We start from the raw sequence: 13119 nt of genomic DNA, 5'->3' as shown, positions 1-13119 counted from the left end.
TAGCGTCCATTGATATAATCAATTCTAGTGATTAGCCCTTCATGTGTTGGTTCGTAATTAGTTTTGGTCAAATTACTGTTTTACCTTTCTAATTACTTCTTTATCCCATAGTACCATTAATTCACTAGTGGAAGTATAATTTAGATCTCATCAAAAGTTGTGCACAACTTTCCAGTTCTAGATTTAACACTTAAAGAGAACCCGCATTCGATCCGTTAGGAAAATCAAGATTCCATAATTGTAAATCATGTTCCCATTCATCCACATTATTAGCTTCCCAAAACAAAAGTTGTAAGAATCATCTTCTCTGAGAAACTTTAATGAGTGAATGAAAGAAACTAATAATATAAACAAGAGTTCATGATAACTCAAGATTTAGGCTGATGATCATTGTTATGATATGAATTAGGTTTTTATAGTAAACGATATGTTAAATAAATGCATCTTTATTTATATCGGTCATTGTCATATATAATCTCTATTATATATAACACTTTCACTTTGATATCATCTTACATCCGTAATCCAAACCGAGATTACTTATACCAAAGAACAGGCATCAGCGAACCGTACTAGCAACCATTGATTAAATATTCTATTACTTAATATGTTTTTTACTGTTTTATTCATGGCTAAGTGATTTTAGTTCTCTATACAGCTACAAGCCACAACCTCATATATGAATAAGAAATTTTTTAGATATTTACATATAAATTATTCAATAGTAAATATTAATAATTTAATATTCAAGCATATATTAAAATGTTCAACTATTTATTAATAATTAGAAATGTCTTTATAGATTTTTAAGGCATAAACCCCATTACACTCAATGAACAAGTATCAACACAAGTAGTTTTCTATGAAGATACTTAGCTAAAAAGAGAGTAAATTAAAAGAGATAGAATTAAAACTCATTTCACCAAATTCTTCTTAATACATTTCAAGAGAATTCTAACATATTTAATTAAATTATGCATACTTATTCACAAAGTGATTGCCGACATCAAAATTTAAAAAGACGACATATAAGATTGAAATTCATTGATTAAAAGATCTCTACGAATGCTTAAGGGTGCGTTTGGAAAGCCATAATGTAATTGGATTTGTGTGTAATTGGAGGTAATTACACAATTTGGCATGTTTGTCTGATCATGTAATTACACTGTAACGGTGTAATTGGAAGTAATTGAGGGGTTCCCATTACACTCTCCAATTCTCATGGCCTCCCATGAGAATTGAATGTAATTACACTGTGTAATTACTAAAAATTTTCCATATTAAACATGAGCTACTAAAAAAATATTATTTTCCTATGTAATTACTAACTATTTTGCCAAACAATATATTAGAAATTTATATATAATTACCACCTCATATCCAAATATACATTGCATTTTAAAATATAGTGTAACAGTTACTTCCACACACACCTTAAAATAAAAATGAGTTATTTCCAAACACACCCCTTCTTTACTTTGAAAAAAAAAAAAAGAAAAGAAAAACGCCCTTCTTTTCTTGTCTCTAGACTCCGACTCTACCCTACAGGTCGAGGACTCGTTTGCAAGAAATGCTTCACTCATTTGCTGCTCTGAAGCCCTAATTTCATCATATTCATCTTCGATTTCAACTTTTCTCTTTCAGTCAATTTCATTCATTAATTGTTTAAATCAATTAATTTTGTTCTAAAAAATGAATTCGGATGAAGAAGACTACGTTTTCTTCGGAACCCCGATTGAGCGTGAAGAAGATATCACCACTCGTAAGAAAAAAGCCGTAGCTGAGGCCTCTGGTCAGCTACGAACCCTCCCTTCATGGAAGCAAGAGGTATCTTTTAATTTTCTTTTTAGCTTGCTTCCCGATTAGAGAGGAAGCGATATGGAATGGTTGGTTTCTGTGCTGCGATCATTTCAGTTTTAGTATGGATTGGCTTCGAAATCATTCTCAACAAATATTGCGTTATATGCTTTACTGGAGTTTCATGTTTGTTTGGGCAAATTATAGAATGAAATGCTCATACTAGAACAATGAATGTGAAATGAAAATATATTGGAGAGGCTAGATGAGTAGGATTTAACTATTGATAACAATGGGGTTTATGTGTAACAATTTTTTTCTATGGAACATAGCAGCGTATGACAAGTATAGGGGACGCTCAGTTTGTGTAGGAAGAATGTGATTGATCCTTAGCGTCAGATGTTGCAAAATATCCCATTATTTTCATGAGAGAAAGCTGATATTGTGTCAATACTGCTCTGTTTAAAAGAGTACTGATAGTTTACTTATTCTTACATTTTATTGTGGTCAGGTCAGAGATGAAGAAGGAAGAAGAAGATTTCATGGAGCATTTACAGGGGGGTATTCTGCAGGTTATTACAACACAGTGGGATCAAAAGAGGGTACATCTTGACCGTACTTTGAATTTGAATAAGAATGTGCTGTTTTTGTCCTGAGAAATGTGTTGCTAATTAATGAGTTCATGTAGGATGGACACCCCAGACATTTGTATCTTCACGGAAGAGCAGGGCTGAAGTCAAACAACAGAGCATTTTTAATTTTTTAGATGAAGACGAGAGATCTGTATGTTTGTTCATGTATTTAGATTATTACACTTTGATCAATACTGTTTCAATTTATATATTTAAATTTAGTAAACATGGCACTTGGTTTTGAACTGTTTACAAATATATTTATGCATTCAATGCAAGTGCAGTGTAATTATTTTAGAGAATGGACAATCCGCTTTCTTGTTTTTCTAACTTTTATGAATAAGGCCAAAATTTGGGTACCTTTTGGTTTATTAATGACATTTATTCTTAATGGTTTTTTTTTTTTTTTTCGCTGTTTTTTTTTTTTTGTTTGAATAAGAAAAAGGAAAGAGAGAAAAACCACACAGAATAATGTGTTGCCAACACTTAAGAACTCATGCGGTAATTATGTGTGAATGGAGACACACTGAGTAAAGGTGTCATTTGAGTTAGTAATTTTAATGTGTGGAATCCCACTAAATTTTGATTTGATCTAGAGATGTGGAGACTGATAATAGTAGAAGGTAACGTATATACTTATCTGTTTAAATGCTTCATTGAATAGAAGAATTAAAAAGGATTAGTCCACTATGACGATAATCAACAATCAAATACTTCCATGCTGTGCTTGTGAGTACTACTTAATTTCCTTGCCCAAAAGAAGAAAGAAAGAAATTGAAATCAGTGACTTTTCTGTCTCTACAGTTATGGTCTTGTTTAATAATTCACTATTGTGAAAATGCTTGCCACTTGATGCTAGCTCAAGTGGTATGTGAGTGATATTGTTTAATTTCACTGTTGTGCATGCCACTTGATGCTAGCTGAAGTGGTATGTGGGCGAGTGTGTAAGTGATCAGGTTTGAATCCTGTAAATGACTTTCTAATAAGTTATTGTGAAATGCATTGATAGGATAAGACTTAGTTGTACCTCTTGCCTTCACATGTCTTTTGCACTTTATTATTATTGTTGTCTATTCAACATAAATTTAGCCAAAACAATCTGAAGGTGTTATTTCTTTCTTAAAGGAGAATGAAATTTTATAAAAGCATATTATAGTGGAAATGTAGATTTCTACGTTTGCTTTTAATATTTGATATTTGAAATCAAGTATGCCTGATAATTGTCCATCATATTTCAATCTAGGAATTGGAAGGTCAATCATTGGGAACATCCTCACAGTTCGATACATTTGGATTTACAGCTGCAGAACTTGCTCGCCAACAAGCTGAGAAAGAGCAACAACAAAGGTTAGTCGTTATTTATATATGGGGTCATCTGATAGCTGATTATCATGTTAGTAGCTTAATCACTTTACAACTTTTTTTTAATTATAATGCTAACTTAGAAACTGTCAAAGATTAAGGGTCTTGCTTTTAAACTCACTTGGTGGGTGGTAAGAACCCAGCAAGGAAAACCACACAAACATATCTGAATTACATTGAGAAAATGTTGATCTTGAGACCAACAAAATTCAAGGGTAAGTTGATATGATAGGTTGACCTCTTTGAAGAAAACAACTAAGTTTCCTTCCTTTTTTCTGCTAAAAACCTCTACTTCTCTGCCCCTCAACTACTTGTACAATCAACCAGTTGTAACTAAAGCCAACAACTGAAACAACAACTAACCGAAACAGCCTAACTACTACTTATGGACAGGCTGCTTATCAGTGGTAATTTTGTATTTATAATTCTATAACACATCTTTATTCACTTGGTGAAAAGTACTCTATTTACTGCACTTGGGTCCATGCTACTTAGTTGGTCAGTATTTCATGCTATTTTAATTTGATATCATTTTTTTTTTTTTGTTTTGAATTGTCATATTCTGAAATGCATTGTTAATGAAAGGGGACCATGTACATATTTCTCCCCTCCACATTTTCGCTAGATAACAACTTTTTTCGAACTCTAGTTACTAGTTAGGCTGGTTGAGAATCATTTGGGTATTGTCTTTGTATTATTATTATTTACCTTTTGGTGAACATGGTACATTTGAGTAGTGCCATTTAAGTGTTGCTATATGACACCTTAAGGTGACCGACACTACATGATACAAAAAAAAAGGCGATTGGTGCAATTGAATATCAGGTTCCACATATTCAAATTTAAATTAGAGCATGTGGCATTCTCTCAAATTCCATCAATTATCATGCCTCATAGAAATATTCATATCTTTTAGGTGTATGTATTATGTAAGTAACTTTGTAAGTAATTTTTTTACCAAAAAAAAAAAAAACCAAAAACTTTGTAAGTAATTTTATTGTAGTTTTTTTTTCTTTTTCACTTGATCTTGTTGTGTTTGTTCATGTCTATGTACAATGGGGTTTGATATTATTGTAATTTGATATCAAACCCAAACCCCAAGTCTATAAATGGATGCTTGCTTTTTTACTTGATTTTTCATTTACCTGTTTAAAAATGTTCATATGTAACTTTACTCTTTTCTTGATATTATTGTCCTGTATAGATTTACCATCATGATAAATTTTCTGGTTTGCTTATCTTTTGCAGGCCGTCAGCTATTCCTGGACCTGTGCCAGATGAACTTGTTCTTCCAGCCACAGAGTCCATAGGTTTAGTTCATGTACTTATTGTTAATAATGGTTATGCATAATAATGAGTACAAATTGTGATTTGTTTTGCTCCTTTCTCTTTCAATCAGGTGTAAAGTTGCTGCTGAAGATGGGGTGGAGGCGTGGACGTTCAATCAAGGATTCCCATGCTAATTCTGTTTACGGTATGTTGCACAATCAATTCAACTCCAATATGTCTTACCAAGAGAATAATTGCTGCTTCTTATTTTCTCTCTCTGCGAGTTAGTATACATTTAGTTGCAGATTTTAAATGGTCAAGTGTGCTGTAATTGTTTCGCCAAAAAATAATTGGCATTTCTTTCATTGTATGTTTATTCTTGTCAAGAGTGCTTGGATTGCTTTTCTTCATATTCCGATTCCAACACATACAATAAATATGATGTATATATTTGTCTCTCTGCAATACTAGGGAACCCTGCATGTGGAAGGATATCTCGCTCGCAGCTGCATGGCTTTTACGTTATGTAAGATGCCCAAAGCAAGAATGATCTTTGGGCTTAGTCTGGACTAGTGTTTCCTTGGGAGTGACTCTAGGTGCTTGTAGGGATATGATTAGAATTGATATTCATAGGATAAACTTTCTCTAATCTTTTATTGCAGTGACATGGTGAATCAATATTGATGTTATAACTAGTAAGTAGTGCGTCCGCATAAGCAAAATAATGTGTCTAAACAGAACTTTTGTTTACACACCTTATTTTGTTTCTGGTGATATAACTTAAAATTGAATAAGAATCAGAGGAGTTCATTGTGTAATCAAAAGAACTTGGGTCTTTAGAACCAAACATTTTGAGGATCTATCCTTTTTAGATTTATGTAGAGAATGGAAAACAATTGTATAGGGGCAGCAGGTGGTTTTGTTTAGTTTTTTTACTCTTCTGAGGCAAATCAGGGGAGTACGCTTGCCTTAGAATTTCTGTTTTGTTATTAATTGTAACCATGGTTTTCCTCCACCACAAGCGAGGCTTTTAATATATAACGAGGAGGATCCTGTCTAAGACAAGAGGATCTATTCTCTTTTTCAAAAAAAAAATTGTGTAATCTAAAGAACTTGTGCTATGCTTTTGTAAATGAAGGATAAACTTCAACAAATAAGAGAGAGTTCGAAAAGTGTGTGCTTTGTAAATGCACGTACTTTGATTAGTTTCCAAATAATGCATGGAATTAAGGTCCTACCATATAAATTAAATGTTTTCCTTGTATTACGTTTACTGTAAAATTAAACCAAATTGGTCTCACTCTCTTTTCTTTATAATTTACATGCAGATGCCCGCAGGGAAGCAAGGAAAGCTTTTTTAGCATTTTCTTCAGATGAAGCAAAAGCACAGGTTGCTCACTCCGAATCTATTCAGGATGACCTTGAAAAATATATTGAGCAGCCTGCTGGTGATAATGTTCTCTCTTCTCAGGGCACTCTTGTAAGAATTTTCTTTGTATGTAGAAATGGTAGCTTTCTTCTTGATATAATATTGGAGCCCTGAGAATAATTTTATAATAATAAAAAACAAAAAAAATCCCATACTTGTATTTTTTATAATAATCAAGTTCCACTAAAAATAATTTTAACTTTTGTTTAAAATAGACATTGTTTTTATAATAATTAAGCCCCATAGACCAAATTTTTTGGGTCCGTCACTAATTGTTTCTTATGCGCACCACTCTTAAACCTTATGACGCCTTAAGATTTGGATTGGTTGTGTGAGGAGAGGATTTTTATGTTCGCCCTACTTTTTCTCAAATAAATTATCACTCATAGCACTATATGCTAGTAGTTTAGTTTGGTGGTTTGTATGATTTCCACATTAGTTTAAAATATCCTTGGGGCCATTTGTTACAAGAGTTAAGGTTCTGATTAATGAGAATGTAAAAAGGGAAAGTATTCTTATGTGGAAACTTGTATAATTTTGTTTGGTTTTGTCATGAGAAGTTTATGGATGATTCCTGTGAATATAATATTTTTAGAAATAGTCCCACATTGCAACGATACTAGAAAGAAACATGTAGTCTTCTATAGGATTAGTTTATTGATACTCCACCTAGTGCTAATTGGTTTTAAGTTGGAGCCCCAATCATTCTCTAAAAGGCCATTTCTTCTCCGTTATTGCAGGTCCATGGACTGACCCCAAAGCAGGACTTGCATGGCTTAGGTTTTGACCCTTATAAGAATGCTCCTGAATTTAGAGGTGTGTTTCTTCAAGAAATTAGGTTTGGGCATTCAGTTATATATTAGTGAATTGATTTATTTTCTTTACCATCTCCAGAAAGGAAAAGATTGCGCATTTCTGGAAGCAGGGATCCTGAGTACAGGAAAGCTCTTTCAGTTAAAAACAGTCTCTTTGGTCTCAAATGTAAGATTTGTCATTCAATCAATTGGCATGTCTTCGTTTGATGGCCATTTATAGATTTATATATTGATAATAGGTGCACATATCAAATTTTGTTTGAAGGCTTCAATTTTAAATGCAATGGTATAAACAAAGTTTATTGTTCATCAGCAGGAAAGGTTGCCCCTGGTTTTGGTATTGGAGCTCTTGAAGAACTTGATGCTGAAGATGAAGATGTCTTTGCCTCTGGTTTGTATCAACCTTTATATCATCTTAAATAATCTTCATTTTCTAGTCCTATTTTTATTTTACTAATCAAGAGGCATGGGTTATAAGTGAAGGGAGGTACACATGTTGATAGTGGACATGACTTTATTTAAAATGTTTTCGTGTGAAAAAAACAAAATTGTCTGAAATAGTACTAAATATTGGACTGCTCTTGTATAGTCCAATCCTTAGTCCTTTGTGCCATCCTTTTTCATGCATGTTCTTATTATTTTGGATACCTAGTGTTTATTTTATATCCAACTACGTTTAATCTGCAGATTATGACTTTGAAGAGACTTATGTTCAAGAAATAGATGAACCATCAACAAGATTGATGGTGGACACTAAACGAAAGTTGATTACAAATGAGAGAGGTGTTCTGCCTGGATTTAGAATTGCATCAAATGCTGACTACCTGCCAGAAAGGTGAATATTGTTGTAAATTCAAGATGTATATTATATGTCTCCAGACATTGTTTTCATAAAATTAATTAAGTTGAAATTTTTATGAGCTTTATTGTTCCTTGTTCATGGTATGCAGCAAATCGTTCAGCCATTTTACAATACTAATGGTCATTAGGGTAGTTATATTAGGAGAAGATTTTTAAATTAATGAGTTTTGAGTAAATGATTATGATGATATGCCTAAGTTTAGCTCTTTATTGTGTTTGTCTCTAGGGCTGTTTTGTTAACTAGTACTATGTATACTGTTTCTCAGATTTGATCCTCCTCTTGTTCCTAAGGATTTTGTACCCCACCATAAATTTGCTGGGACTCTTGAGACTGATAACAAGGTTCCTGATACTGGTCCGCCTGAAGTTTCACCTCCCGAGGATAGCAATTTGAAACTCTTGATTGATGGAGTTGCAACTTTAGTTGCTAGGTGTGGTAAACTTTTTGAGGATCTATCCAGAGAGAAAAATAAATCAAATCCATTGTTCAGTTTTCTTCTTGGAGGAAATGGCCATGATTATTACAAAAGGAAGCTGTGGGAAGTAAGGCAGAAGCAAGGCGATCAGAAAAAACATCAATTGGATGGAAGAGTATCTTCAAGCACACAGAAGCTGACAGCAGAGAGTCGTGGAAAAATCTTAGGAGAGAGACCTTTGGAGCGAAGCTCCAATGATGCAGGTCCATCTGTTGCTGTTACTTCGTCAAATTCAGTTAATCTGCAGTACAATCTTTCTGATACATTTACCACTCCTGCATCATTTGTGAGTTGCATATATCTGTCTTTTTTTTAAACAACATATACCTATCCTCTTTCTTCCTAGACTGATATTCTCCAGACTTTATTATCTTCTCTGCTCATTTCTTTGTAATGCTTGCATAGTTTGTTCCTGTGTCTTCTTCAAAAGATTCATGTGTCCATATTTTATTATTGTATTGAGAGCAGAGCAAACTTCCAGAAGCTGTGAAACCCTTCAAAGATGATCCAGCAAAGCAAGAAAGATTTGAGCGATTTCTCAAGGAAAAGTACCAAGGTGGGCTAAGAGCTACCCAGTTTGCTGGAGATATAAATATGTCTGAAGCAACACGAGCGCGTGAGAGGTTGGACTTTGAGGCTGCAGCTGACGCAATAGAGAAAGGCACTTTGGGTAAAGAAACTAATATCTCTACACAACGTATTACAGATTATTTGGCTACTGGAGGGATGCGGTTTACTCCTGGTGGGTTGGAGGTATGTTTCAGGTGTTTTCGTTCCTTATTCTTTTTTGAGTCGAGTTATTTAGTTTGTAATTTGCAGCTTTGATCTCAGTTGTTTACTTGAAATTGTTGGAAGCAGAAAGCTGAAGACACTCATGCTGAAATAACAAAGGAAATTTACCCCAAAAGGGTAGAATATCAATGGCGTCCTTCACCTATTTTATGCAAGCGATTTGATCTTATTGATCCCCACATTGGGAAGGTACTTTATTGTTTTTTTTTTTATTTCTCAATCCTGTCTCCTGATCTTTAATAAAAACCAATATGCATAAGCCTCTCTTACTGTAGTAGCAACTTGAATAAAAGTAATAGTCGTTCTCTTTCTCTGTTCTTCATCTTTTCTTGGATTGGGTCCTCCTGCAAAACCCTAGGAATATTTGTAATTATGTTATATCTTTCTTGTTTGCTCCTGATCTTAATATATTTATAAAAGGACGAAGCTGAAATTATTTGGAGTTCAATCCCCGATTGTTACAGTGTTTATGGAATGATCTTCATATAATTCAAACTTTTATTTCTCCTACCCTTTCCAGAAAAAATAGAAGGGGGAAGATAAGCATTTTTAGCTCTCAGACTCAGTGATGTTTTGTTCTTGTTTTTTTTTTCTTTATTGATTAGCAAAAGGATAACAAAACAAAAGAACGGGTAAAAGCTCCATTTTATAATTTTCTTTCTAATTATAATAATAACTTAGAAGTTTTTTTTTTTTTTTTTCGCAGCCACCTCCAGCTCCACGTATGCGTAGCAAGATGGATACTCTTATATTCACTGCTGATTCTGTCAAATCCAAAAACATCGAAGAAACTACAGCAGAAAACAGACATTCGAATGGTGTACCCCAATCTGATGTTCAAGAAATAAGCAAAGGCGTAGCTGACAAGGAAATAGAATATGAGGTGGTGGTTGAAAATGTTGAGAGGCCAGTTGACCTGTATAAGGTAATATTAGAAATTGTGTGATGCATGTTGTTTATTGCATTTGTTGTGACCTTTTGTGTCTCTGAAATATGGCAATTCTAAAGGCATTCACAGTGTGTGCATACCAATTCTAAAGCTGTGGTAACATGTATGCGTGTATGTACATACACACATTTATATTATGAAGAGTACCAAAAAAAAAAAAAAATTGGTGGGAGCTTTCTCCTGGTCTTGTTCTCTCTCTCTCTCTCTCTCTCTCTCTCTCTCTCTCATGTTACCACAGCTTTTCAGTTACTTCCAGCCTCATTTACTTTGGATGCATTGTTATAGTATGTTTCTTGATTATTCACCTTGACTAGCTGAAGCTTTTCCGCATTACTTTCAACTTTCATCTCACTCATCCTTTGCATTATACGCTGCATCTCACTTTAATTTGAAGAAAAAAGCCTTCCATATATGGTAAACAAGAGTGCATCTGCATGTTAGGTTAACAAAAGAAAAAGTTTATTCTGCGATGTCCAAAGATTTTGCACCCTAATTCTCTTCAGAAGTACCATGACTGGTGTTTCATTCTTAGGTTCTTGCTCTGTATGTATGTTATAGACCCATTCTCAGACAGTCTTCACTTTTATGTAGGCTATCTTCTCTGATGATTCAGATGAGGAAGAGGACACTACCCCTATTCTAAATAAAGTAGAGCATCCAGAAAAGAAGGTCGAAGCAGCCAATACAGCATTAAGCCGTTTGATGGCAGGAGACTTTTTGGAATCCTTGGGTAAAGAACTAGGTCTAGAGGTTCCGCCTGATCCGCTCTACTCGACTGACAAAGCTGGGGCATCTATTTCCCAGAAAGTAGATGAGAATTCAGGGGATGACAAGGTCCTGCACTTTCAAGCTAATAAGCTTCTTATGAACACTAACGCTACAGGTGATCATATGGTTTCACATGATGACAAGAAAGTTGAAATATTTGACTCAACCAAGAGTAGTAGGCTGCTTGAGATTGGCTCTTCTAAGAGTAAAAATGATAAAGTGAATCCAAAAAAGACTTCATCTTCAGAAGGTGAAAAGAGTAGAAGACACTCTAGGCGACACCGGAACATCAGTGATTCAGATAGTGATTCAGCAAGTGATCATCGAAGCCGTCACCATTCTAGATCAAAAAGAAGGAAAGAATCTTCTCGAGAAAAGAGCCGCAGCAGCAAAAAGCATTCTAAACACCATGGTCACAGAAGCAAGGCCTCTCCAAGTAGATCTCATTATGGCAGTGAGAAGGAACGCTCAGAATCCAAGAAGGAGAAACATAAAAGGAAGAGTTGAACATGAAGTTTGGTTTCATTGATGAAGATCTGCCCCCACGAGTAAAAAAGATGGATTCAAGTAATCGGGAAGATTTTATTGAATCAAATTTAGTTGGTTGGACCTTAAGGGATGATTCCCAAGCTTTAAAATTAAACTCCTAAAAGAATGGAGATGCCACATGTACGTGCCCTGAGGAAATACCCCATAAAATCTAATTCTGTACTTACAAAGAAAAGAAAAGAAACAAGTGTAGTTGCACTTTTGATCTAAATATTGCATGCAATTATGCTTCTAATAAAGCAATTATTATTAGGGAAGTTTACGAATCTATATTTATCTATTAGTCGATGTAGAGGTGCCCGTGACACCTCTATGTTAGTATTTTTTTTATGTATGCTACGGATAAAAATAATTAATAAAAAACATTCATAATAACTTGAAAGTCAAATGATTATAATTAATAAACGAATAAATTACGGAAAAATTCTTAGTACTTAATTAGTAATTAATTTTCAAAATTTAAATTTTGGCGCTAAAATTTTCAAAACTCACGTTCTGTTATCATTTAGCAATTTTTATCCATCAATGAGAGTTAAGTGTAAGTTGACTGTCCATGTGTTCATAGAATATTGTCCATATAAATATATTGTACAAGTGACACAATTTAATTGGCCCACGTAGATAAATATTTAAAAATAAAATAAAAAAAATAAAAAATACATAAAATTTGTTAAAAATAAAAAATTTAACTAATAAGTAAAATTAAAGTAAACTTAAAAAAGAAAAACCCTAATTTTAGGAACCCTAATCCCCTTTCCCACTTCTTCCTCTCTCAGTCGCTCTTCATGTTCACTTTTTTATTGTTCCCTTGTTCCCTCTACCTTTACGCACAGTGATGCTCCAAGTTTGATCGGCCATTATTGGCCGTTCCCGTTAAAAGATGATTGAAGAAACGAGAGCTCCATTATAATGATTGCTTAATTAATTATGAGAATTAGTAGATAATTAGAGTTTAATTCAGAATTTAGACTTTTAATTATTATTTATACAAATGTGGAGATATATTTGAATTCTAGGTATGCTAATTATGCTATATATGAATTTTACGATTTTTTTTTATTTTATGCCCAGTAACAATAGAATGCGATGTATGTCCTATAAAGTCACTCTATTTTAGTTTGATATTTTAGGAATAGCGTGGCGATTTAGATAGACATTGAAAATGTTGGGAATATTTAGGGTTATAAGTTTGACCAAAATACCCTTAGGTGGCAAGATTACTTCTTGGTGAAGCAAAGGATAAAATAGTAATTTTACCCTAGTTTGTCTTTAGTGACAAAATGATTTTTTTTTTAATTATTTACTTTAATTAATGTTATGCTGAATAAGGAAGTGATTTTTGAGACTGAATTTAGAACAAATTAGAAACACAAAGTCTCTTTTTCTCTCTCTTGGGGGTCGGTCTAACCTAGAACCATAG

The 13119-nt window shown here is 33.7% G+C and overlaps 1 protein-coding gene across 1 annotated transcript; it reads left to right on the top strand.

Annotated features, from left to right (window-relative positions):
* The first annotated feature begins 1469 nt into the window (after window positions 1-1469).
* Window positions 1470-11979, top strand: LOC115709347 (G patch domain-containing protein TGH). The gene is made up of 16 exons (XM_030637433.2): window positions 1470-1827; window positions 2309-2399; window positions 2486-2580; window positions 3673-3776; window positions 5040-5101; window positions 5191-5265; window positions 6389-6540; window positions 7230-7305; window positions 7384-7470; window positions 7618-7695; window positions 7992-8139; window positions 8432-8927; window positions 9110-9394; window positions 9500-9622; window positions 10140-10358; window positions 10974-11979. The coding sequence occupies exons 1-16, from the start codon at window positions 1693-1695 to the stop codon at window positions 11655-11657; spliced, it is 2910 nt and encodes a 969-aa protein (XP_030493293.2). The 5' UTR covers window positions 1470-1692; the 3' UTR covers window positions 11658-11979.
* The last annotated feature ends 1140 nt before the right edge of the window (window positions 11980-13119 follow it).

This window comes from Cannabis sativa, chromosome 3 (assembly GCF_029168945.1).
Source record: "Cannabis sativa cultivar Pink pepper isolate KNU-18-1 chromosome 3, ASM2916894v1, whole genome shotgun sequence".
Classification (NCBI taxonomy): Eukaryota; Viridiplantae; Streptophyta; class Magnoliopsida; order Rosales; family Cannabaceae; genus Cannabis; species Cannabis sativa.
Note: the sequence above shows the minus strand (reverse complement) of the source record. Positions and strands in the feature narration are given on the sequence as shown.

Bases quoted from the DNA above. Each gene is read 5' to 3' on its own strand.
- LOC115709347 (XM_030637433.2), top strand. From the start codon at position 1,693: ATGAATTCGGATGAAGAAGACTACGTTTTCTTCGGAACCCCGATTGAG. The intron at 3,777-5,039 runs GTTAGTCGTTAT...TATCTTTTGCAG, and splicing joins GAGAAAGAGCAACAACAAAG to GCCGTCAGCTATTCCTGGAC. The intron at 8,928-9,109 runs GTGAGTTGCATA...TATTGAGAGCAG, and splicing joins TTACCACTCCTGCATCATTT to AGCAAACTTCCAGAAGCTGT.